At 38.3% G+C, this 26,079-nt stretch overlaps 1 protein-coding gene across 1 annotated transcript in view; it reads right to left on the bottom strand.

The window, feature by feature from the left end:
* Nucleotides 1-26,079, bottom strand: part of LOC134205790 (uncharacterized) — a 105,783-nt gene that overhangs the window by 1,912 nt on the left and 77,792 nt on the right. The window contains exon 3 of the mRNA XM_062681383.1: nt 23,168-23,284. Coding sequence (XP_062537367.1) covers nt 23,168-23,284 — 117 coding nt within the window. The remainder of the gene's footprint in view (nt 1-23,167; nt 23,285-26,079) is intronic.

Below are 26,079 nucleotides of genomic sequence, written 5' to 3'. Positions count from 1 at the left end.
GATACTTATTAAAAATATGCATTTAGCAATGCTTTTATCCTCTCCTATCTAATCTTCTTCTTATTGGCAATAATAAAAAAGGAAAATTCTTTTGGATTTCGCAGGGAATTTGGATTGATCCACATCCTAAATCCTGTTCGAATTTTCCGAACTGCCTAAAACTGAACAAGATGATAATTGAAAAGCATGTGATAAAAACGACTCAGACGCTTGTGATAATTCAATTCGGCTGCCTCTAATTGGTGGTTGCTGCCCATCAAGCGCATGTTTCACGCGACGGTGCATACGATTCAATGCACTAATTTGTCAACATCGAGCTTATTAATGACGAACAGTGATTCATATACTCTTTATACTATCCGCTGGTTATAATGAAGGAGTCTCCTATGTAGATAGGAATGTAAGGAAATATAAATTAAGAAACAATGAGTGCCATTTAAGATATATACAATTCACTTCTCCTGGAAAAAATGTTCTATTGTATATGTCTTTCAGTGTTAAGAATCGATTTCCCGTGAAAAATATATTCCATATCGACTCTAAATGCTTCGGAAACTAAAAGTACTGCAAATCATTTCTAATCTCTTTACCGTATTTTTGTTGCGTGATGTTAAACACTCTACGAGAATAGAAAGGCAATGTAAATCTTTCTTTTAGCCATTTTGAGGCTTTGAACGCATAAAACGTTTCAAAGTTTCCATTTTTGTTAATGGTGCATTTGTGATTAAAAACATGAATCTTCGATTATACATAAACCTTAGTTATATATTTACTATAAAATGTGTGAAAAAAAATAGCTGAGAAAACAATTGAAAGAAATTTATACCACATTTTGACGGGAAAGCCCGATTGAACCCCTGAACCGTGCTGTGCTGCCTGCGCCAGTAGTCTGATTCATAGAATCGCGCAGTCGCTAAGTAGGACATTAATTGAAATCCACATGACAAAATTAGTAAATATAGTTTGTGTTAATTTAATATGAAACAATCTAATTGATGGTTGTTGTTCTTGAAAAGAATTTCACACGGCGTGAATTCTACCCAATCTGAGCACCATTCGATATTCGCGCATGACACGTCAGCTTTCCGATGATATCATGTTAGAGTAAGGTGGGGTAAGGGTCCGCACATAGTTTACTAACGAAAGCAGATTGCAGATAGAAGAGATAATTATTGAATTATGAATCCCTTGAAAATTCAGAAAAAAAAATCAATTGTAAGTTTAAGTGAAGTTGAATTTTAATCAAGTAGAATTTTCCGTGAAAACTCAGAAAAATATCCCTTGGAAATTTGGTGCGTTTGCCAACGGGAATAAATCGTTTCGGACTGAAGTAGAAGCTCATTTGCAGTGAAAGCAAAAGAAAACTGCAGCGTGTCTGTTTGTTCAGTTGTGAAAATCGGAAAGTGACTGTGTGTGTCTGGCTGTGTAAACGAAAAAAAAACGATTGGAACATAAATGAGTGAGCAAGGTCTGATTGAAGATTGGGTAATAAAAATTACCAAACGCGAGAGATTGAAATGGAAATGCATTCTTATCAGTGTCGACCTGTGGCATACGGTTCACGAGAAGAAACCACCCTCCTGGCCTTCTATCCAGTTTTCCGCGAGCGGTAATGGCCGCCAGCTTGCCTGCGGGTTAGTCTCTGATTTGACATTTCTGGAGGTCAACTGCACCCACCGCTCCGAGCATTCTGACCAATGTGGCATAAAAGAAGGTGCTGATGGAGTGAATTCAAGCCTTTTTATATACCACACTGATCAAAATGCTCAGAACGGTGGGTGCAGTTGACCTCCAGAAATGTCAAATCAGAGACCAACCCGCAGGCAAGCTGGCGGCCATTACCGCTCGCGGAAAACTGGATAGACGAATCCAAGTAAAAATAAGAAGAAGACACACGACGGTGTTAACTTTGACAGATCCTACAGCACAGCATAGGGAGATCATTTTAAAATGCTTATAATAAATTCTATACAAAATGTAATTAAAATCTGATTGATGTATGGTACGGAAAAAGTTCCGAACTATGTGATAGATACATTTTTGGAAAATATCCAAAAAATTTAGATAAGCTTCCAGATATGTAATTCAGAACTTTTTCCGCACCGTACATCAATCAGATTTTAATTACATTTTGTCTAGAATTTATTATAAGCATTTTAAAATGATCTCCCTATGCTGTGCTGTAGGATCTGTCAAAGTTAACACCGTCGTGTGTCTTCTTCTTATTTTTACTTGGATTCGTCTATACTATCACAAGAGGTTTGACAATAGCCACCATGTCCGCGGACGGTAGCTCATTACCGTCCGTTGTTATTGTACGAAAATAAACACCCTGTGTTTTGTTTGAAGAAACCATAGCCAGGCGAAAATATTATTTGCCGAAATAATCCTTTGGACGAAAAAATCATTTGGCAGAGAGGTCATTTGGTCAGTCGTTGGGCGGTCAAACATTCAATAACTGAACGGGTAATGGTAATGTAGTCAAAAATGTTCACCCGTTTTCTGCCATATGACCTTATTGGCCAAAGGACCATTTCAGCAAATGGTATTTTCGGTCGACCGTATGTTCATTTCGGCTTTGGGGTTTGTCCTAATGGTTTGTTTGGCCAAATAACATTTTCGGCCAAATGGCCCTTGTCGTCGTTTGGTTGAAAGTCATTCGGTAAAAAGCCAAAGCTGAGGTTACTATCGTGTTCACAAGAAATTTCCTTGCCAATCTCAATTGCATATTGAATTCCGTTTACTGAAACGGAGAACTCGACGGAAAAGCAAAGAATAGAAACTAAAGGAGAATGGACAAAAATGTGTGGACTGTGGGCCCCCGGTGTACACAGATGACCCATACACGGTGTAAAAAATCCATTATTATCGAAGTTTCATGTACCTCTGATTTTTTTCACAGAAAGTTTGGCAAGGTCATTAGAAATGAGGTACGGGGTGTTTTAAAATATTTCAGCGGCGATTTAAAAAAAAAAGTGATTTTTATTGTTTTCTTCTCTAATATACCGTACAAAAAGTCAATTAATAACCCAACAATGGATCAATCATTGTAATTTACCCCTCAAAATTGATGATATACACATTTGAAGACTTTTTGCCTTTCTCGTATCTATGTAGTTAACCTATCTTGACACAAATATAAAATTTTGAAAAACATTTTTGAAGTAGTTTTAGTTTTTTATGTTTTGAAATCTTTGCTGAAACAATAATCTATCTCTAGCATCTATATTGTTCTCTGGTGAATATGCAAAAACAATTCTATCTTCTGACATTTTTTTAGATGACCTGCCCACTGAGGTGCGCCGTAATTTATGAGATTCAGAATGTTTTCTCCTTTGATGATGGATTTTGCTTGTAATTCATGCGTATGAGCCACATGTCTTTTTTGGCCTCTCATCGAGTATTGTATGCAGCATCTTCCGCTAAAAAATCTGAAAGTAACCTAGGCTGCTTTTACCGTTTCATGTCCGAAATTGCCCACTCGAAGAATTGAGGAATTATAAAAAAAAGCGAATTTCGTTTCCATCTGAATTCTTTTTCTTCACCTGTATTGTGCGAGACCTAACTTAGATATAAAATGGTTATGTACGCCAGAGGTAACCCTATTTGAAGCAGACATTATTCATAGGAAACATCATTGCCAGTGTTTACAGCATTGTTAGTGTTTGTCAGCATTTCAAAGGTAAATTTTGTTTATACACCTTCAAACATATCCCCTTTACTTTTTTAGCACAAACAACACTAGGCTTATCTCTGTCTCTGCATGTAACCATGTACTTCATCTTGGCAGAGCTTATGCATATGCTCCTAGGTTTTGCAGAAGAAATTAATTTCCTTATAAAACGATCGCAGAGTAGAGGTGGAGATTTTTGTCTCACTGAAGATTGAGATGGTGAGAAAGGACATATCCATTCACACTACCAGTATGAAGTACATTGTTACGGATAGAAATAAAAATAAGAGGATGTACAGGAGATGATTGGAGGCGTTGAAGAAATAGTTCACATTAGAATGCTTGGGATAAGGATCCCTAGTAACATGGTTGTAGCTACCTGAAGCACATCTGAAGAGTAAATCGCTATCTTCAAAAACATTATAAAATCATAATTATTACTTGGGTACAAAAACGGTTTTTTACAGCTTACTAGAATACTACTCATACAAGTATGAATGACCCACATAAATATTGAATCAATCAAATGTGAGACAGTTGTGCTTGTAGCAACAATATAGCTTCCGTAACATGCAACCGGAAATGAAGTTTGCTCTGTATAACTCCATCTAATAGCCTATTTCGGACATGAAGCGTGGTAATTATAAGAAACAGGCTAGTAAGGTTTTGGGTTTTTCAAGCAAAATGTGCTGCGAACAATATTCGGTAAGATTATTGTACATGGTATGTACCCCACAAATGATGAGATACTGTATCTAGAGGAAAATATGAACCCTTTAAAATATGGCAGACTGACAATGGGCTGGTCTCATAGTGCGAATGTCGGATGGAAGAAATGTGATTAGAGAACCATATTTGGGCTGGAAAAACATGATTATTGCTAAAAAAATGAAAATAACGCAAAAATAAAAAATTAATCTATACACATAAAAATGAATTTCTGTCTGTCTGAACCTTATAGACTCGGAAACTAATGAGCCGATCGGCGTGAAAATTCGTATGCAGAGGTTTTTGGTGCCGGGGAAGGTTCTTAAAATGGTTCGAGACCCCACCCCGCTTTGGAAAGGGGAGCTCCCATACAAATGAAACACCAATTTCTTCATAACTCGAGAATTAATCAAGCAAATGGAACCAAATCTGACATGTGGAGGTTTTGGATGCAAAGTTATGTTTCTGTGGTAGTTAGAAACTCCTCCTCCCTTCTGAAAAGAGATTTAATTAGAGAATAAGTCAAATTTAGGCGAAACGAAGTTTGTCGGGTCTGCTAGTAAATAATAAAAGCATAGTTTGGGAAGGCTTGAATTACAGAAATTGATATTTTACAAATATTTAGATCTATTTCAAGATAGGTTTTCTACTCGAGAAAGTCTACAAATGTGTATATGATCATTGATTTGATTGATCAATTTTGAGGGGTAAATTACAATGATTGATTCATTGTTGGGTTATCAATTGACTTTTTGTACGGTATATTAGAGAAGAAAACAATAAAACAAACCTCCCCGTACCTCATTTCTAATGACCTTGTCAAACTTTCTGTGAAAAAAAAAAACGAAGGGAAATGAAACTTCGATAATAATCCATTTTTTTACACCGTGCCATACCTTAGTTGAAAAATCTCGAAAAAAAAAACAGAAAAGTATCTATGGGGTTAAAGTTGTACATGCCTGGAGAAAAAAGTTATGTAGCGATTATATTGTGATTATTTGAACCTTCCCAAGTAACACAATTTGTTGTATGAGTGTAAAAAATACATCTTTCGAACATATAGTATGTTACGTTTATCGATATTTTCAACATCTTTCAGTTGCAACCTTGTTTTTGATTGCACATTCACAAGACTAAACTTAAGTACTAAGAGTAAAATCAGCAGTGATTCAAATCGTTCGGGGCTGTCAGTTTGAATATGATCTGAAACATTGAATTTCCCAGCAGCTGTTCTAGATTCAGTTTTTATACCAGTCAACTGTCAAAAAAATAAAACTGGTATAACGCTCCGTTCTATTTTCTGTAGATTTGAACCACGATTGAATCACGAGATTCAAATATTTTTCAATTGTTTTGGTGTATGGATGCGCCATTTTATCTACGGATCAATCCACTTTGCAATTCCGGCGCCTTTCATGGCAGTAACATAATGATTTCAATTAGTTGAAAATTTGAAAAACATGAATAGAACACTGCTGGGAAACCAGCGAGTTTGTTCTATTTTGCTCCAGATGCAAACTAGAATAGTGGTCGAAAATTTAGAATCAAACTGAATCACTCCTGATTTCACCCTAAGGATGTTTTCAGTAACCGATTTTCAACATGGTTCTGCCAAATTGAATACCAAAACAAAAATGCAGACCAACACATTGAAAAAAAAATGTATACAGAAAACGAATGAAAACAAGCATGCATGAAATGATGAACACCATTTTAACAATATTAATAAACATATACAAACTAAATAAATAAATCAAATTTGTTTCGAAGTCTCGGTCGAAACATTATATGTGGCTCATGTTTCATTGGCTAAATTTTCATTTTACTTCTCCTAAATTCATGCGCCATTGATTGAAGAAATTTATAACTATGCCAAGCATAATTTTGAAATTGATATGTAAACAAATTCTCGAATCTGCAAAAGAAAAACAATATGGAGAGTTGTCGATAGACAACAGGGTCAATGAAGAACGTTCATAACATTGATCTTAAAAGATGTTGAAATTACGTTAAACTTCTATCATTATGGTATATATTCTGACGAAACAAATGTCAAATAATAAACATGTTATGACCTTGTTCGTCAAATCTTCCTGTAGACATGTTTTATGTTGTGAGAATGTAAAACGAAACATCTCAAAAAACCAAACAAATGTCAAAAATTGACATGTTATCAGCAAGTTGTGAGAATGTAGTATGAAACTTTTTCTCTGATCAAATTGCTGTATGTTTTGCAAAAACCTTATCATAGCTTTCCTTAAACATAACATGTTTTGTAATTCATTTTCCCGACCTTTATTCAACATCATTATTAGATCTTAGTTAATAATGATGTTTTCGGTGTTTCTTGGGTTTTGTATGTTTTTTCTACTACTACTACTACTAGTACTACAACCACTAGTACTACAACTACTAGTACTACAACTACTAGTACTACTACCACTAGTACTACTACCACTAGTACTACTACCACTAGTACTACTACCACTAGTACTACTACCACTAGTACTACAACTACTAGTACTACTACTACTAGTACTACTACTACTAGTACTACTACCACTAGTACTACTACCACTAGTACTACTACTACTAGTACTACTACTACTACTGCTGCTACTACTACTACTAGTACTTCTACTACTACTAATACTACAACCACTAGTACTACAACCACTAGTACTACAACCACTAGTACTACAGCCACTAGTACTACAACTACTAGTACTACTACAACTACTAGTACTACAACTACACTACTACTACTACTACTACTACTACTACTACTACTACTAGTACTACTACAACTACTAGTACTACTACAACTACTAGTACTACAACTACTAGTATTACAACTACTAGTACTACAACTACTAGTACTACAATTACTAGTACTACAACTACACTACTACTACTACTCGCCCTTAGTTCCAGCACTTTGTTGGGGGGGAGGGGGATGCTTCATATTATTGGGTACGCAAGTGATCCCATTTGCTTCGCATCGACACCAGGACAACATGTGAACAGTACAACGAATTTTGATTCGGTCAGAAGATTGTAGGGCCCTCGTGTTGCTTCAACAGAGGAAACAGATGTTTCTGTAGACACTCCTTGATGTAGATCTCACCGTTTACAGTCCCGATCCCGATAGTCACGAGCATTTGCCACATAAGTGGTTCGCTTGCCAGATCACTGTAGTTCTTGGCAAATTTTGAAAGTTCCTGCTTTCTTGGTCCGCTTGAAGTCCGCCTTGACGTAAGTCTCATCATCCATGATGAGACAATGAGGCTTCGTCAGCATCTGGGTGTACAGTTTCTGGGCTCGTTCGTCATGATTTGGAGCCCGGTCCTTGGCTCACTGAACGAAATACTTGGACGAATTCAATATTTTGATCATATCTCTGTTCGTAGCATTGGGATTCTGATCACTAATAGAACATCCATTATGTCCTCATTTCTCCTTCAGTTCGATGCTTAGAGTTGCGTAGTAACGTTTAATCACACGACACGGCTCATCGTTGATTGCACGATTCCACGTTGTTTTACAGAGATCGAGAGTTGAGGATTCCAGGTGCTTGAGCAAAATCAATTTGCGACATTGCTTTTCGGGTGACGCCATTTTTTTTCATTTTTTGAAAAGCTGACAGCAATAAAAACTACATGATGCGGCCCAATCGGTTTGTACACAAAGGTGACGTACACACTGGCAAGATTCTTTGTACATTCAAAGTTAATTGCCTATATGCCGGGTATTAAGCCACCCGGAGTGGAAATTAATTACTATGTCTGAAACTTGATTATGCATATGTACAACATGTGATAGATTTAGTTCGGAAAAGGTATTGGAGGGTAACCGCCCCTTCGGTGGGGTTTGATCCCACGACCCCGACCCGCATGACAGGTGCTTTCCCTACTAAGCTACGAAGGACCTCCGTCGTCCACCGCAGCTTAGCGGGTACTGATGAAACCAAATTCCCAGCACCAGGTACCAGCCGATCTCTCGCAATACATTTTCAGAACTAACTCTCTCAAATGTATTTTTGTACACATCATGTCAACCAAGTAGGATGAGTATTTAGTATTATATAGCTTAGTAGGGAAAGCACCTGTCATGCGAACTGGGGTCGTGGGATCAAACCCCACCGAAGGGGCGGTTACCCTCCAATACCTTTTCCGAACTAAATCTATCACATGTTGTACATATGCATAATCAAGTTTCAGACATAGTAAAGATTCTTTGGTTTTGTTTCTGTTCGTCATTGGAAATGAAATCGATTGATTCCGAGCATAGGCGCCAATTTTGGGGGTGTGAGACACTTTTGGCCACTCAATAATTATCTTAGGGGCAAAGTATCATTTCGCTACCCATCCACCCTCCACCCCAAATATATTTTGCCTTCGAAAGTTCAGTTTTTGAAGATTATCCATAAAGTTTTGAAGATTATCCATTAGTCATAAAGTGGTGCGGGATGGCCACACGTGAAAAAAAATGTTATTTATTATAAAGATTTCTAATACTTTTTGGCCAAAGCAGGCGCTTAATGATATATATATAAGAAAAAACTTACACATCGCATTAGTAACATACATTCCGAAACTTATACTTTTCATTAACTTATGAATGTTATTAGCTTTTTGATATGTGATCATTCATTAGGTGGCATAATAAACAGTATAAGTATTTTCGAATGTTTTTTTGTCATTTTGCCAACACCAATACGATAGTTTTCCGTTGAAACTGCTACCAGCGCCTTCGTGCTGTTGTGTATGCTCCGCTGTGTCTGCCCTGCGTGAAATCTTGTTCGAACTGAGCATTAAATACAAACCAGGAAGTTACTTGATTTTGATGTCTGTGCTTGCGATGCATACACGGGATTCGTTGCATTACTATTTCTAAACTGTTTGCCAAGTTTCAATAGTAAATAGTTGAAAATCTGTATTTTTATATCAATTAAGCCACAGAGAACAGACATGGATGCTCGAACAAAATTTCGTTAAAGACGTGTGTAAAGATTTAAATCGCACATCAGCGCCGCCAACGCAGGCTGCCCGACATAAAAACTCAATTTCACTATGTGATGGCGTTGGCATACTCTACATAAACAATGTAGCGCTGCCACCTAGGAGCGAGCCTAGGAGCAATTCGGAATGAACACTAGCGCTAAAAAGTAAAAAAGGCAAATTTTAACCATATTTATCTGCACACTAGCACCGCGCACCGGGGCATAATGACATACTTCAAAATGACCAGTACAAACTTTTACACAAGCACGCGAATGAAGATGGTCCAAAAATATTGGAAATCCATCGAGAATGACTGAGATTTTTTTTTATTCCTTTATTTATTTGATAGGCACTCTGTGTTACTTAACCGCTACTGTGCCGAGATCTACTGTGGTATTCTGCAGCCAGAATCCACACAGAATCTATTTTTAGATTTTTCCATTATTCATTGTTGTTGTCGTTGCTGGTCCATCTCGTCGTGAGTCCATTGTGTTCGTTTTGTTCATGTCGTGTATCCAATAATCGTTGCATTGTCCGGTTGCCATTTATCCGGGTAACGTTGGAGGAATGCCTCCGAGAAGAACAAGTTGTCAGTCGTCATCAGGCAGCCGTGACGGTGAAGCGTGCACCCCAATACGCCACCGCATAGGCTGCGCATCCGGCGACTGACGAGGGTTTTGGTGGAGGGGCTGGGAATCGAACCCATGACCATTCGCTTGAAAGGCGAACGTGTAGCCAACTACGCTACGGGACCCCCCTAATGACTGAGATATTATCGTTTTTTTTCATATTCATTTATTTATAAGGCTCAATCGTGTCTAACACTTTGCGGAGCCGCGAAACAATATTGTAATAATGTATTGTACAATAAATAAACTAGGGTAAATCACTACTTGGGCCTATGGACCCGGTTCCCGGCTCACTGCACAGAAAACTAATGATTTAAACTGTTTGGAAGTCGTAGGTTTATGGTTGATAATTTTTAAAAAGTCTCCCATTTATTTTTCACAATACTCAATATTTTTCTATCACTTGTTTTACTCCTAATTGATTCAATTGTAGAAAATAAAAATGTAGAATTCAAAATTTCACTCTCCGATGCCACACCACTGAGCCGGAGTGATTCTTTCCACTTTACAAAACGGTATTATCGAATAAACACCTACCTGAAAATCGTCACAGTGCTTGATACAACCATTGCATGAAGCTGTTAATCACCACACCATAATTCTAAACACCCGCACTTCAATTATTCTTATTTGTTCGTTTCACTAGAACTTATTTAAACATACTAGAATACATTTTAAAATGTATACTCAAACCGAACAAAAAATCACCTCGGCCCAAGAACTTCTAGCTGTACAGTGCTGCCAAAAGGCCAGGATTATAAAAATGATACTTCATCGTTAATAGGAAAATTGTCTAATATGTTGACGTTATCATGTTATTTATAGTTCTCTCGATTTTAAAAGGTGAAATAAATATTGCCGATTTCACCAATTTGAAGAGTTATGTGTAGATTGTGATTTGCCCGCTTCTTTTTCTCACACTCACTGTCATTTCGGGTTGATCGATTTTTGTTACTGAAATTTACCCAATTATAACCCATTACTCGTTAGTCACATGTAAGCGTGTACACTAAATCGATTCCCGCCATGATTTGACGTCTATTTGTTTTCAGATTGAGCACTCACACACAAATATTATACACGGAAAATCAAACTTTTTTGAGTGTATTGAGTGTGAGAAAAAGATGACTGTGAGAAAAAAAAATCTTGCAGAACTCTTATAAAGTGAAAAAAGCGCAATATTGTTTTAAAGTATTTGGAAGAAATTTGGATGAGTTTATTTATCTTCGCAACCAAATAAAAATGATTATGAATAATACCATCTGGCATCTTGTTGTCGTGGAACGTGCATATTTTTGTTTACATCGCATTTTCTACCGTCCCGAGAGAGAATGAGAGTAAAATGTTGAGAGATTGAGTGAAATTTTGCTTAGGCCGGGAATTAGTTTTTTGTTTGCCAGAATGGCAATCACTATGACTGAAATGAGTGCTGCACCTCGTTAATTTAAATCAAATAAAAGCTTCTTTGAACGATATTTAGCACGAATAGCTATTTTTTAAGCAGAAGTGAACCCCAATGCAGTATTATACAGCCTACAAATTTCAAAAAAAGTTGCTTCCTGTCATAAATATCAATTAAATAATGCAGTCGTACGCATGTTAGGCCGGGAATGGGGTAAGAAACCCTATTTATCAATATAAAATTCGACGTCATAAATTTTTACATGCATTGCTTTTGCTATTCTAATCTTATCATCCTCCATAATCAGTTGTCGTTCGCGTTCGTCCTCGATCCACACATGCGAAGCGATTCTATATTTTTCCTTCCGACAGGGAGAGTCAGAAACGACAGCACGATTGCTTTTCCCGTTTCTCACTCCGTTTTGTGCGGATGTCCGACCTCAGTTTCCATATTCGATGATCGGTGCCGCACTGTGTGTCTTTTTTTCGCATTTATTTCCAATTGCTTTGGTTTCACAGCGGGTTTGGTAGTCATATGGCTACTGCTTCTGCCTCATACGCAGGAGGTCGTGGGTTCAATCCCAGGTCCGTTCCATTCTCCTACTTTGTATCTTTCTCTTTATTTCTTATGTTCTAGCAATCCATTTCCAGACTTCCATACCGTTTCCATTACTATTCCTATACCTTCAACTTGAGTATCCAGTTTTCCGCGAGCGGTAATGGCCGCCAGCTTGCTTGCGGTTCAGTCTCTGATTTGACGTGTCTGGAGGTCAACTGCACCCACCGCTCCGAGCATTCTGACCAATGTTGCATATAAGAAGGTGCTGATTCAGTGAATTCAAGCCTTCTTATATGCCACATTGATCAAAATGCTCGAATGGTGGGTGCAGTTGACCTCCAGAAACGTCAAATCAGATACTAACCCGCAAGCAAGCTGGCGGCCATCACCGCTCGCAGAAAACTGGATTCTAACAGTAACCTGCTAGAATTGGAAATGTTAGCTCGTTAGCTCGCTAGAAATGTTATAGAGCTCGTTTCCTACATCCAATTAGAAATTCCATCAGTTACCTTCTCCTATCTATCACATTGGCAGCTCGTTCACCAAGACGGACCTCTGCCTGTCCAACCTAACCCAGAAATTCCAACAAATTCCGCATGAACTCGTGGAAAGTGCAGAGTTATATTCGGCTTGCAGTGGGCGAGTGATTGCATCATCATTTCCTCCCCTTCCCTACATTGACTTGCATTCTGACGTGGCAGGCGCCAGTATGACCTAACAAATGAGATCACCAGTACTTGTACATTGAAGATGTGTGCTAGTCCCAAGCAAACATCTGTTGGTTCCCTGTGCAAAAACAGCTGATCTGGTCATAATGGAGTAGCAACTACGAGCAGTCAATCAAGCTCAAGCTCAAGCTCAAGCTTTATTTCCAATTGCTTTGGTTTCATATCATCACTGCTGGATTCCACTTTATCTATGACAGCAGCAGCAGAAGCCGGGGTTTCTTCTTCTGTTGCAGAATTCAATTTTTCGAGATGATGCTCCATTGTTGCTTTCGCCTCGCTTCGTCGTTCCTGTAGAATCGGACAAGATTTTTTTTTGGCTTTTGTCAGATTTACAGGAGAAACATTTTGGCTTTAAGCCATCCAAGATTCTGCCTTTTATATTCCGAAAATATAGAATCTCCGGAATAGCCTTCTCGATTTCCACGTAAACGCCGCGGACTCCGGTAAACAGATCTAGCTGATACTCCACCGGGAACCGCTCGCGTACTGTTCGTTTCACCTTTCCAAACCTTGACAGCACGGATGTCAAGTCTGAATCAGAGATCTCCGGCGGTAGATCGAAGATACGTACGTACCGGCTGTTGCCTCCTGCTTCGGACATCTGGACCATCACACTTTTTCCATTCGTGTAACTGAATGGCAGCATCTCTGAGTTTTTTTGCAAAGCAAACCTTATTGCTTCCTCCGTTTTGAAACGTATGAAAACCGACTTTTCGTCGGATATCTTGTAGACAGTTTCCATCATTTTCTGATACCCACACAGTGATTTCACAAAACGTGCCATATCAACCAGAGTTGGTTGAGTTGCACATTCGGGGAACAGGAAAGCCAGCGTGTTTTTGACTGCAATTTCGCAAGCCATTGTGATAGGTATGCTTACGAATACCGCAAACGATAAAAACAACACCGAGAGCAAACCAGTGAACAAACGCGTCTATTCACGTCGAGGTGATAACGTCCACTGGATATTATCGTTCAAGGTCTATCATATTTTCGTGACGGTCTCCGGTTTTCGCAATCGCAAAGTGTGCCCCAATATAAAAAAATTGGGGTTGTATACAAGACACGACCGCTCGACGTAAACTACGTAAAACCAAATAGTACACTGAACTAATTACACCGCTCTATAGGTATAGAAGAGAAGGAACCATCATCCCACTGACACTACTACCCATTGAGCAATTTTCTACAGCGTTTTTTTCGTGATGTAATTTGATGTGGGACACCCTTTAAAAAGCGGCGCTAGTGGTTGAGGGTTTGGTGAGCGTTTTTGCCTTCCATCAAAGTGGATCTGGGTTCAGTTCCAGACGCAGACAGCGTTGTTTGTACAGTCCCATCCCGATTTTGGCAACACCCGTTTTTGTCTACCCACGATTTTGGAACACCCGTTTTTGGCAACATTTTCTTCCCGATTTTGGCAACAATCTCGAAAATATTTATATTACTTTTTAGGGTTAAAATCTTTTCATTAATATGAAATAGGATAAACAAAACAAAAAGTGAATGTCATTAAGGTATATATGCGTATTATGGGCTCTGTACGAATAGTGGGCACTTTCACTGAAATAATGAATAACCACTCGTATCACCGCTCATTGCAAACCACTTCTATTGAAACTTTTCTGCTCTTTTAATCCACGTTTTCCATGTCCCTATTCACACTACCCTAATATAGCCAGCCCACCGTAGAATGCCGTATTTTTTGCATTCTCACTGATTTTGTCGTCGACAAGCTGACTCACACCGTTGTACATAGTACAACATCTATTAGGCGAAGCCCGCTGTTTACATCACAATGCAATCGATACTGCATGAGTGATCCCGGAGCAAGCAAACCCCAGTAGGTTTAATTGCTAGTGATTAGCACATTTGATTTTCTAAATGCGCTTTATAGCCATCAAGCCGTTTTGCTCATTCGATTATTCACCGTTTATTGATCTTCAACGCTCACCAAAAACGCTCACGCTATTAGAAGAAGCCATTCAAGAAAGCGGGGTACTAATGCACAAATCGTTGCTTACATGGATACCTCACCATGGATTGGCTTGTTAGACGCTGTTGCTCATTGTTTATCACAGCAACAATTGCTCCTACTCGTTGATTGGCATCCATTTGAGCGAGACAGTTCACTCATTGGGTATAGATGCTACGATTGCAATAGATCAATGCTCACTCACACTTCCAATGCCTGCTTTCGAGTGTTCTGTTTGTGATGGCGAAGTATCAGAAGTGAAGTACCTCCTGTGAAGTTTCCATGAGATCGCTGGTGTAAATCTAGCTGCTTCGATAGGCGAGTGATGCGTCACGTGTGCTTTTATTAATATTTATTCAGCCTAAGGCCGGAGTGGCCTCTGCGGTACATAACAGTCATCTTCGTCCACTGCTGTACGTTACCAGTCACGCAGTCTACGGAGGGTCCGTAAATCGTCTTCCACCTGATCGATCCACCTTGATCGCTGCACACTAGACTGGCCCAGATTAGTATGGGGAGAAAAAAATGTTGTCGAATTCCACGAGGCACCCCCCAGAATTGTGTCTTTGGGTGAGAAAATCAATCTCTGAAAATTTCAGCTCAATCGCTTATTGCATAAGCTGGCGCATTTGATTTGAAGTTTGTATGGGGATTTCAGCCAAAATGTATAGGAAAATACACCTCCGTCACTCATTCGATCTGGAAATTGGTTCTGATTGCTCGATTGACCTCAGAATTGCAAAAACGGCAGATGGTATGCTACAGAACAATTTCACAGAACATTGCAGGATGATCAAATGAACTTTTATATAGTTTTCGGCTGGTTTATTAGGAGCTGATTTGTGTATTTTTGGATTTTTTGATCGAATCGCACCAGCCAAAACCTATATAAAAGTTCATTGAATCATCATACAATGTTCTGTAAAATTGTTCTGTAGCATACCAACTGCCGTTTTTGCAATTCTGAGGTCAATCCAGCAATCAGAACCAATTTCCAGATCGAATGAGTGACGGAGGTGTATTTTCCTATACATTTTGGCTGAAATCCCCATACAAACTTCAAATCAAATGCGCCAGCTTATGCAATAAGCGATTGAGCTGAAATTTTCAGAGATTGATTTTCTCACCCAAAGACACAATTCTGGGGGGTGCCCCGTGGAATTCGACAACATTTTGTTTCCTGGGCCAGTCTACTGCACACCTCGCCTTTTTGTGCCTGTCGGATCGTTATAGAGAACCATTTTTACTCCAAGTGCGCGTTGGTCCTCCACAAGCATTGTCCGGATATCGTGTCCAAGGAGGACTACCGTCACCTGTTTAATAGGGAGTCTGGTTGGGGAGGGGGGTCGAAAATCCCATAAAAATTGATTACGTAATAAGTGTACGAACCCTTACCATTTTTCAAAACAATGGCATGTCTTACGCCTTGCGTTCATTTTTTCCATAATGTTATAGAAAATTGTGCACAGAACTTTACTCTTAATCACACCGACCACAAGAAAATTTGCATAAAATAGAAACGTTTTTTTTTATCACCACATTTTTTGTAAGGACGTGGCCGACGCTATTGTTAATTTCAAATATTATTTATTATTCAATTTGTATTATGACATTGGCTAATTAGTTACATTAACGTTTAATTACCATTCTTGAGTTTGCTTCAATTTTGTTTGAACTAGAATCTCCGAGTTATGAATAATATCGCAAAAATGTCAATCATGATGTACGTGCATCACTTAAACACACTCCACATACTTTGTTGTACATTTTCTAAGTATTTAAAAAAAAAATTTTGTATGAAATTTTTTCCCGTTTTTGGCAACATCCCCATTTTGGCAACATTAAAATCCGGTCGTGTTGCCAAAATCGGGAAGAGACTGTATTTATCAAGACGGAAATGTCTGGTTTCGCCTTCCTTTGAATATTGTCTATCCGGAACAAAGTTAGAACGCTTTTTATACCGAAGTTGGACTTTTCTTCAGATGCCTGTATCTGCCTTTCCCAACTTCGGAAGTAGTGCGCTGGATTCGCCCAAAGATGCGCCAAACAACGCATCAAAAAGTTTGACAGATAAAACTTCGGAAGAAAGTTCGGTTTGGAAGTCCCGACTTCCGAATTCTAAGTTGGTGCTACGCCGACAATATGAAATACAGCCCGTAGATCCATCGGATCATGTATTGATGAGTCTGATATGATGTTTCCACGTGAATGTCGCCTTTCTGCCGTCAGTGGTTCGCACAGGAAATATGTCGTAGTAGACCTGTGCGCCGAAGTATTTGTGAACGGCGGCGGCGTAAGGCCATTTTTACACCGGCGGCGTCACGCCGTAAGCAATATTCGGCGGCGGCGGCGTGAATCGGCGTGAATAATTTTTAGCTGGGAAAAAAAATCACGCAGCAAGGCCTATCATACTTTTATTGTATTTTAGGGTTTTTGTACAATTGCTAGCTACAGACAGTCTGATAGGGTGAACATGCTAATAGCTATAGCTTGTATCTCCACAGCAAAAGTTTACATTACATCATCTACTAGGATATTGCCGCATCACAGCACATAAATTCACTGGAAAGTACTTCAGATATAAATCCAGAAATTCGTTTAGAAAGATATTCCTCAGAAAATTTGAAAAAGGAATTCGGAGAATTAATTTAAAAATACACTATGAATTTTTCAGAACTTTCACCAAGAATTCCCTTGAAAATTTATTTGGGTGTTGCTTCGGAAATTCTTTCCAAAAGTTCTCCAAAAGTTCCTTCAGGAATTTCCTTGGAAATTACTTTTGGGATTGCTTCGGAAGTTCCTTAACGGAGTCTTTTGGGAATTTCTTCGGAAATTCATTTGAAAACTTTTTCAGAAATTCCTTTAAGAATTCTTTAGAAAATACCCATAGGAAATCCTTCATGAATTTCCGTCGGAATACCTACGGAGAAATCTTTCGGAATTTGATTTAGTTTTTTTTTAATTCCTTCAAGAATTTCTTCGGAATCTCTAAGAAGATACTTTTGGTATTCTTTCGAAATTTCCCTCTGGAATTTATTTAGAACTTTCTCCAGGAATTCTTTCGCAATTTCCTATAGGAATTCCTTCGAACATTCCTCCGGAAATTCCTTTAGCAACTCTTCCAGAAATTCCTGTAGAACTTCGGAAATTTCTTTAAAAATTCCTTTAAGAATTTTTGGAACTTTCGTTTGTAAATTCCTTTAATTTTTTTGAACCATTGAAAATAAGTTTAACACTCAAATACCTTTGGAAATTTCTTCGAAAATTCCTTTATAAATTCTCCCAAATTAGAATTCTTTCCGGAATTATTCCTGTATGAATTTTGTATGGTTTATTGGAGGAATTTCCTAAGGACCTCCTGGAGGAAATTCTGAAGAAAAAAATACTTCCTGGAGGAATTTTCGACACAATTCTTGAAGGAATTACCGAAAGAGAACCTGAAAAAAAATTCTAACAGAATTTTCAAATGAATTTCAAAAAGGTAAACCAGGGCTGAAAACCTCTATAATAAATTTAGTTTGTCTATCATCGGGTCTTTCTGTATTATAAAGCTGCTACACCGTTGTTGTGTCTATTTTCCGACATTTCAGTGTAGGGTAAGACGGTATAATGCGCCTCACCTGGCCAAAACGCCCCCCTTTGATTTCTAGAAAACTATAACTAACTAAGGGAAAAAATCATTTGGTACTTTGAAACATTTGTAAAACTATCGTACTATGTGAATGTGGAAGTATTTTTGTATTACATAATGAGAACAATAGCAAAATACAAAAAGTTACAGTTTTGATTTAACATTTAATGTTTGTTTGCATTTAATGTTTGTTTTGATTTAACATTCTGGACCGACTCTAGCATACTGCCCGCAAAACTTGCACTGGTTGGGCAACTCAGTTGGGCAACAAAATAACTTGTCTCAGTGGTTAATATGATATAAAATTGCTTCCATTTTCAAAAATATAACTAGTTTCGAAGATATGTTGCATTGGTTAAAACGCCCCAATGTAGGCAGGACGATATGCCCTTACCAACTGGACACAAGTGCAGCGAGCCTGCAGCAGTTGCTTCCAAATGATATGGAGAATATTGAAATGTAATTCACACCTGCTTAAATGAACTTATTTTGGTTTTCTAATGTCAAGCACATAAGGATTTGTGACTGTGGCTTCTGAAATGTTTCTTGATGTTATTCAAGCTATATCCGATTTACACTTTCGATAAAAGCTTCTCTGATTTTAACGCTCGCGCACTAGTGATATCGTATCTATCTGTTCAATTGACAACGTTATGTCATACAGGATACACACATATACAACAAAAAGTAGCCTATAAATCCCTGAAGAAGGTGAAATATACACCGAAACGTCGGAAAATAGACGCAACAACGTTGTAGCTGCTTTATACGACTAAAAGAGCCGATACTAGTCAAACATAATTGAGCACAACAGTCGGAAGTATCACATCAACTCTATAATAACGAATAAAAAATAAAGTAAATGAATTTCTGAAGGAATATTCGAAAGAATTCTGAAAGTAATTTACGAAGAAATGTTTAATGGATTTTCTAAACTAATAGCTATTGGTATTTACACAGAAATTCCTATAGTTCTCCAGGAATTTCTTCGAAAGTCCGGACAGTAGTAAAACAAACTCAGTTTTGGCTCTAGAATCAAGACTACATGCTACGAGAAACTCCCAAAATATCGAGATTGCAGATATTCGGATATTCTCAAGAATTCTTTGGGAATTTACTGCACGAGTTCCTTCGAAAATTTCTACAGTTTTTTTTTATAAATATCCTAGGAAAAATATTCAGGAATTAATTCGGTAAGTCATCAAGAAAATCGTTCAAAAATACCTTCAAAAACTCCGTCAGGAATCCGATCGCGAATTTCTTCAGGAAGTCCTTTAAAAAAATCTTCACAAATGAAACCAGGTTTTTCTTTGAAATTTCCCCCAGGAATTGCTTCGGAACTTCTTAGGACCTCAAGAAATTTCTTAAGGAATTCTTCTGGAAATCCCTTCATAAGTTCTTATAAGATTCATTCTGACCATTCCATAGGGAATTCCTTCAGAAATTCTTTTTTTGGAATACTTCAACTCATGTAGATGGGTACACTTCCCCACAGTTGTCATGGGTTCGACGTGCCCTTCCCCAAAGAAGCCATCCCTCGGAGAGCTTAAAAAGGATTGCGAATCTATTTATTAGTCTGTTGGATTACATTGCTGAAAGGAGATTCTCTCTTTCCAGCGGGCTTCGCGTAAGTGTCTCTGCTTACGGGTTCGCCACCTTCGTTTTTTTTCACTTCACACAGAAGCGTATTGAAAGCAGAATGGTAAATTAATTCGATTGCACTAGTGCACTATGGGGCGGCTCCATACAAGTAGGTGGCCGAAAATATTTTCATTTCATTTCTGCAATATTTCACACTTATATCGTAGATTATTGTCTAAACGATGTGAAATACTTGTTTTGCAGGTCGTTATTACTTCTAAGGTCTCCAAACTCCCTGGAATACAGACCTTTGATCTCTATGGAATATATCCCTTTTATCTACGAATGTCTCATGTACACAGCAGTCTATAGATGTGTATTTTATTGCAGCGCAGACCTGTAGAGTTCAAACTAGAAAATTGTATACTGTTTTTATGTGAATTGAGTTGTACAGATGTTCTAAGTTGCACAAGGACTCCGTCAAATACAGGCCATTGCATCTACATACGTAACAGGTTGTCTTTGTAGGATTTTTCAGATTGGTTCAGGCTCTTAACCCGTAAAACAAGTAAAGGGAATACAATATAAAGCTCTATTAAAGCTAAACGAACTCCATGCAATAAAAGCTTCAAGATATATAAGTATACTGCAACAACATTTATTTATTCATTATGTACATGAACATCCTCAACAAAATCATCATTTATTTCTTCAAGATCGATTAAAATATCTGCTATGGTATATTTTTCTGTACTCGTACTTCTGTACTTTCAGTCACTAAAAAACTTTGAACATCTTCTGGATATTCCAGATTAGATTTATTTTGAAGTCGCTTACCTAAGCTGAGGGAGCTTATCATAGGATCCGACGAGTTCATAGCACGAATGAAAACGTCATGTAAATTTTCTTCTCTTGAGGCTTTCCTGGCATGATGAGTCCGACTTTTTTTAAGTGCTTGTGTTGACACTCAGCTGCTTCTTCAGCCAACATTCCAAGTGGTGCTGGTGAATGAATAATTATATCGCCAGCATGGGCAAGGACTTTATGCACCGTAGCAGGAATTTTATACCAATCATACAGCTGCAAATATAACCGGTAGGTTGCTTTACAATAACTGTCTAGCTTTTCAGGATTGATTGGCTCTTGGCAGTTTATCGCGATCAGAATGTTCCAGAACCAGTGAATTAGCTCTTCGTTGACATTTAATGCTTCACTTAACAGATTTGGATTCGAAAACGAATACTTCAATGAGTTGCCTATAATTCATGATTCACCAAATAATAAGTACAAACACTTCACACGATTTACCTTCGCAATCACAGCTCACTATGCACTCAGATAGACATTCATAAATGTTCTGTTTTTTTATTTCACCTAGGTACATACCAATAATTATCGGAAGATGTCCTTAGGTACAGACATTTTTGCTTCTTGTATTCACATAGGCTAGATGTACCAGTTGTGGCTATAGCACCAGTTGTCGCAGTAGTGCTTTATATGCCAAATGGCCAATCAAATCATCGCAAACCAAGTTCATATCGATAAAGCATATTCATATGATACGATAACACCTTTGATCTCCTCCAAAACAAGCAAAACATAATTGTAAAAATTGATTTTGCTTGATTTTGGCGTCCTTTGCACCAGTTATCGCACTAGTGGTCTCTATTTGGCCAGTCCCATAAGAAAACAATGGGATTTGCCAAATAAGGAACCAAAATTAAGAATAGTGCCACAACTGGTGCATGCGTTCCTATTATGGATTAATTAATTATGAGGATAATAACAAATTTTATTGTGGTTTTACAGTTGCTCTAAGGAGCAGGAAGTAAAACTTTTCCCTTGATATATAAAGTTCACCCACGTGCCTTTTACTTATTTTTTTAAAAATAGTTGTTCTTATGTATGGTGACAATTGGTACACCCACCCTATTGGATTTTAATTAATATCAAAATTTTACTTTTTATGAAATAATTTCAAATGAAGCCTAGAGTATTTTCGTAACCCTCAAGAGTATATTGTTTTTTTTTCATATTTATTTGCTTGATACTTGATAGATAATGAGTTGCCTCCTCTTGGTGAGCCTACGCCAAATGGAGTATCATATAGCTGCATAAGCTATCGTGTACACGGCCTACCACGAAGCCTACGACACTTTCGTGTTATCTACTATCTCTATTTTAACTGTTCTTGATGCTCTTTTGTCATACGCATGGGATTTGTATCCAGCCCATCACAGTCTGCCGTGTATTATGAGAATAAATACATTTAATGTTTCAAAATTAATGATTTTTTTTCGAAAAAGTGATCGGAATCGCAGATTTGCAGCCATAAGCAGCTGGAATTTGTTTTAATGCCTTCTGGGAGGTCCAAAGAAAGTCGTAGTGGTAGTCGCTAAGCGAAACTTTGAGAAACTTTTTTTGTATGGAACTTTTTGTTTGAATTTTTTTTTTCTTCGGGTCATTTTCGGATGTTTCACTACCTATTTTCCCATAACATGAAACAAGCTTTCAGAAACTTTTTAAAGAGTTGGAAAAGAGCTACTGTAGCCGAAGATATTGACAGTTGAATAATGCATTGATTTTTCAAGAACTAAAAAGTGTCTGGCTCTAATGCCTATATCTTGATAACCATATGGCTTAGAGTGCTGATATGCTGGGGTTTATTGCTCCAAAGCATTAGCATTTAGTAGGTTAACTTGAATTACGAATCAGAGAAAGTCGTTTTTTTTATTTTCGGCCGCCTGATTCCCCATAGTGTAGTGGGTGGAGCCGCGTGCAGAGCAAGACTCAAGCCAGGGTGGTAGATAACTACATACATACATACATACTTTTAAAAATTTGTAGAAAATTCCTTCGGAAATTATTTTAACAATTCTACTGGAATTTTCCAGGTGTTCCATAAGACATTCCATTCTATCGGAAATTAATCTAGCAATTCCTTCGGAATTTCCGAAGTCATTTCCTTCCAAAACTCTAGAGCGAATTATCAGATATCTCCATACGAATTCCTAGAGCAATTTCCAAAGGAACTCCCAAAGGAATTACTGCCATTCTTAAATTTCATTTTTTTACGAATCAATTTTTTTTCACAGTGTCAACCCTTGTAAAATTTCACTAATTTCTTTCGCCACACAACAATCACACTCTTAAATGTTTTTCGGCCATAGATGCCATAGTCTCACTCTCACAATGGTTGCTGCGATGGGTAGGCAATCAGCCACTGCATTTTGATTCAATGAATGGCAATCATAATTAATTACACATTGATTGTATACTCACTAGATTTCAATCAGCTCGCATCCGATCAGTTTCTTCTCCGGTCCCAGCTCAACGACGGCCACCGTCTGATCGTGGAAGTAGACCATCCGCAACGACGCCCCGTCCAGGCGACGTTCGCTGGAAAATGTAAAATCGATCAAGAAAGGAAAATCAATAAAAATCGGAAATGCGTATGCAATGGAAGTACAAAAACAAAATTTATCCAAGGTCGGCAATTTTTTTTATCAATCGCCTTCACCCAGATTTGGTAGAAAGAAACGTTTAATCGAAAAGAAACGGGAGCTGAAAGAAAACGCCAAAATTTTCCGGCAACTTGTTTTGTTGCTGCTGCAACATATGTAGTCAAACATGTGTCGGTGGTGTTTTGTTCATTTTGTTTCGCGCAATGTAACGACAACTTCATGTTGGGAGTTCAACACTCTTTTAGCAAGAACAACAACAACCATGTCTAGGACAGGTGCTTAGCAAACTCATTCATGCTTGTTTTACTTGGATTGTGGTGCCCCCTTACCGTGTAGCATGAAAAATTTCTTCGGCGATTCAGCAATAAATCGCTATCGGATAGTCTATTGTTTGACTGCGTTGCAAAATGAACAATGCAGCGAATTGATTTGCTGATAAAAGCTGCTAAGGCAAGACCATTATGCTGTTGCATTCTGTTAGATACATTATCCGATTGAAATTATGACTACCATCAATGAAACATCGTGGTGCACTTTACATTCATGCATGATATGCATATTGACCGTCGTCCAAATCTTTTGACCGCCCATCGCCGCACAACGCTTATCGTGTAGGCGAGGTGAGCCGTTGCCGTTTTGTGTGTGGCCGCTCTTACGGAGCGGGGCGTGTAACGACCCGGTGACGACTTGCATGGGCCTGGTCTGTTGGTTTACTTCAAGTGGAGGCTATAATGGTAATGAGGGTCATTCATTCGGTGTGGATATTGATAGTAATTTTGAAAAACTGGTTATTCGATGACATGAATACCAATTATGGACAGCAGAACAACACTGTCGAAGGATTATTGGCATGGATTTTTCGTGAGTATTCGAGTGAATGGTTAATGGTTGTTCATATTGACTTAATCGGTGCCACTCTCGTTCATTAGAATAGTGCAAAAAGCATATGAGATAGACCAAAAAATCACCTCGAGGAAAACAAGTCTCGTAATTGAAATACATTCACATCCAGTAATTTATTTTCCTTTTTTCTGATCAAATAAACAGTCTCAGTGCAGAAATGTAAAGCTTTTTTTCCAATAGTTAGTTTATCCAAGCCTGGAATCAATTTGTAGGTTTAGCCTCAAACAGAACTTAAGTTGTTAATATTTTGATTCTGGAACTGTTTTCGAGAAATTGTTGGAGATCTAACTAATACTTACCATTTTTATTTGGTATTCTAAAAACAAGTTTCGACGTCAGCTCAGCTTCCGTCGGCTCATTAGGCGTTATACACTGAATTACTCAACATGTTTGAGCATTTAGCAATATGATATTCCACAATTACAACAAATACATTAGTAACAACAACAAAATAGTGACAAATGTTGCATAAAACCATTCATAATCTGACTTCCTACTCATCCATACAAAAGTGATTCATCAACACAAGGCGTTTGGTTTATCTCGAGTGATCCGTCTCACGCTTTGCGCCTATCTGCCCCGCAAAGGTGTGACGATCTTGACCCCCACGATCTATCACACCCTGAATTACGGGGTTCGTTGCTGCAACCATCACTCATGTCTCTGCATACGCGCGCTTGCCGCGATATTCCCATTACGAAAAAGAGAAAAGCCAAACCATCACATAGCGTGACGACGACGATGGATGTTATCCAAATTATGGCAACAACGGAATTAAGTAATCGCACAACATCCCATTGCGGCGCGGGGCGTATCCGTAGGGTTAATCGCCCCAAGTGTCAAAATTCATGGATTTGCCGATTGCGATCGAGTTCGCCTTGGGGGTCCCCGCTTTGATAGGCCTAATTGAGTTTTTCTCCTCGACATTCAGCTGCATTCGGAGTCTGCCGGGGCCTATAGTGATGCTCTTGCATCTTAAGGACAAACGTTTCGAAATTCAAAAGCCGAACGAAAGACCAACTCTTATGTTTTCCCATCGAATCGATCGTACACAACTGAAAATCGTTATAAGTTTTACAAGGTAATGCGAAAAAATCGTTTTTTTGTTAAATGCGTCCCCTGCCAGTGCCACTATGGGATAGTTTTTCGATTAGACAGTGAAACATATTACCTTAAAACATGAGCGGCAAAACTATAAGCTATGATTAACTATATATATATATATATATATATATATATATATATAAAAATCAATCTATGTATGTATGTTCGCTAACTACTTCTGAACCACTTGGCCGAATTCAACCAAATTTGGTACACACGTTCTCTATCCTCAGGGGAAGTTGACAAGGGGGGGGGGAGGGTCATTTAGAAAAGGGGGGGGGGTTTTGTTTAGAAAACGAACAATTATGTGTAACTTGCATCTCCTAGGACCGATTTCAATCAAATTTTGTACACATATTCAATATAAGGAGACAACCATATGAGAGTGTAATCTTTGAAAGGGGGAGGGTCTGGAGGGAGGGTATGGTTCAGAAAACGGGTAATTCAGAGTAAATTCTGAACCCCTGCACCGATTTCAACCAAATTTGATACAAACATTCTCTACCCTAAACAAAAGATAACAAAGCGGGTGGGGCGGTCATTGTAAAAAAGGGAGGGTATGGGAGGAGGGTTGTCTTTATAAAACGAGCAATTCAGTGTAACTCCCAACCCCAGTACCCATATCAACCAAATTTTGTACACATATTCACTAAGAGTAGTCGATCATATGGAAGTGTAATTTGGGAAAGAGGGAGGGGCTGGGGGAGGGTATTGTTCAGAAAA

This window comes from Armigeres subalbatus, chromosome 1 (assembly GCF_024139115.2).
Source record: "Armigeres subalbatus isolate Guangzhou_Male chromosome 1, GZ_Asu_2, whole genome shotgun sequence".
NCBI classification, from domain to species: domain Eukaryota; kingdom Metazoa; phylum Arthropoda; class Insecta; order Diptera; family Culicidae; genus Armigeres; species Armigeres subalbatus.
This window is presented reverse-complemented; position numbering and strand designations above follow the sequence as displayed.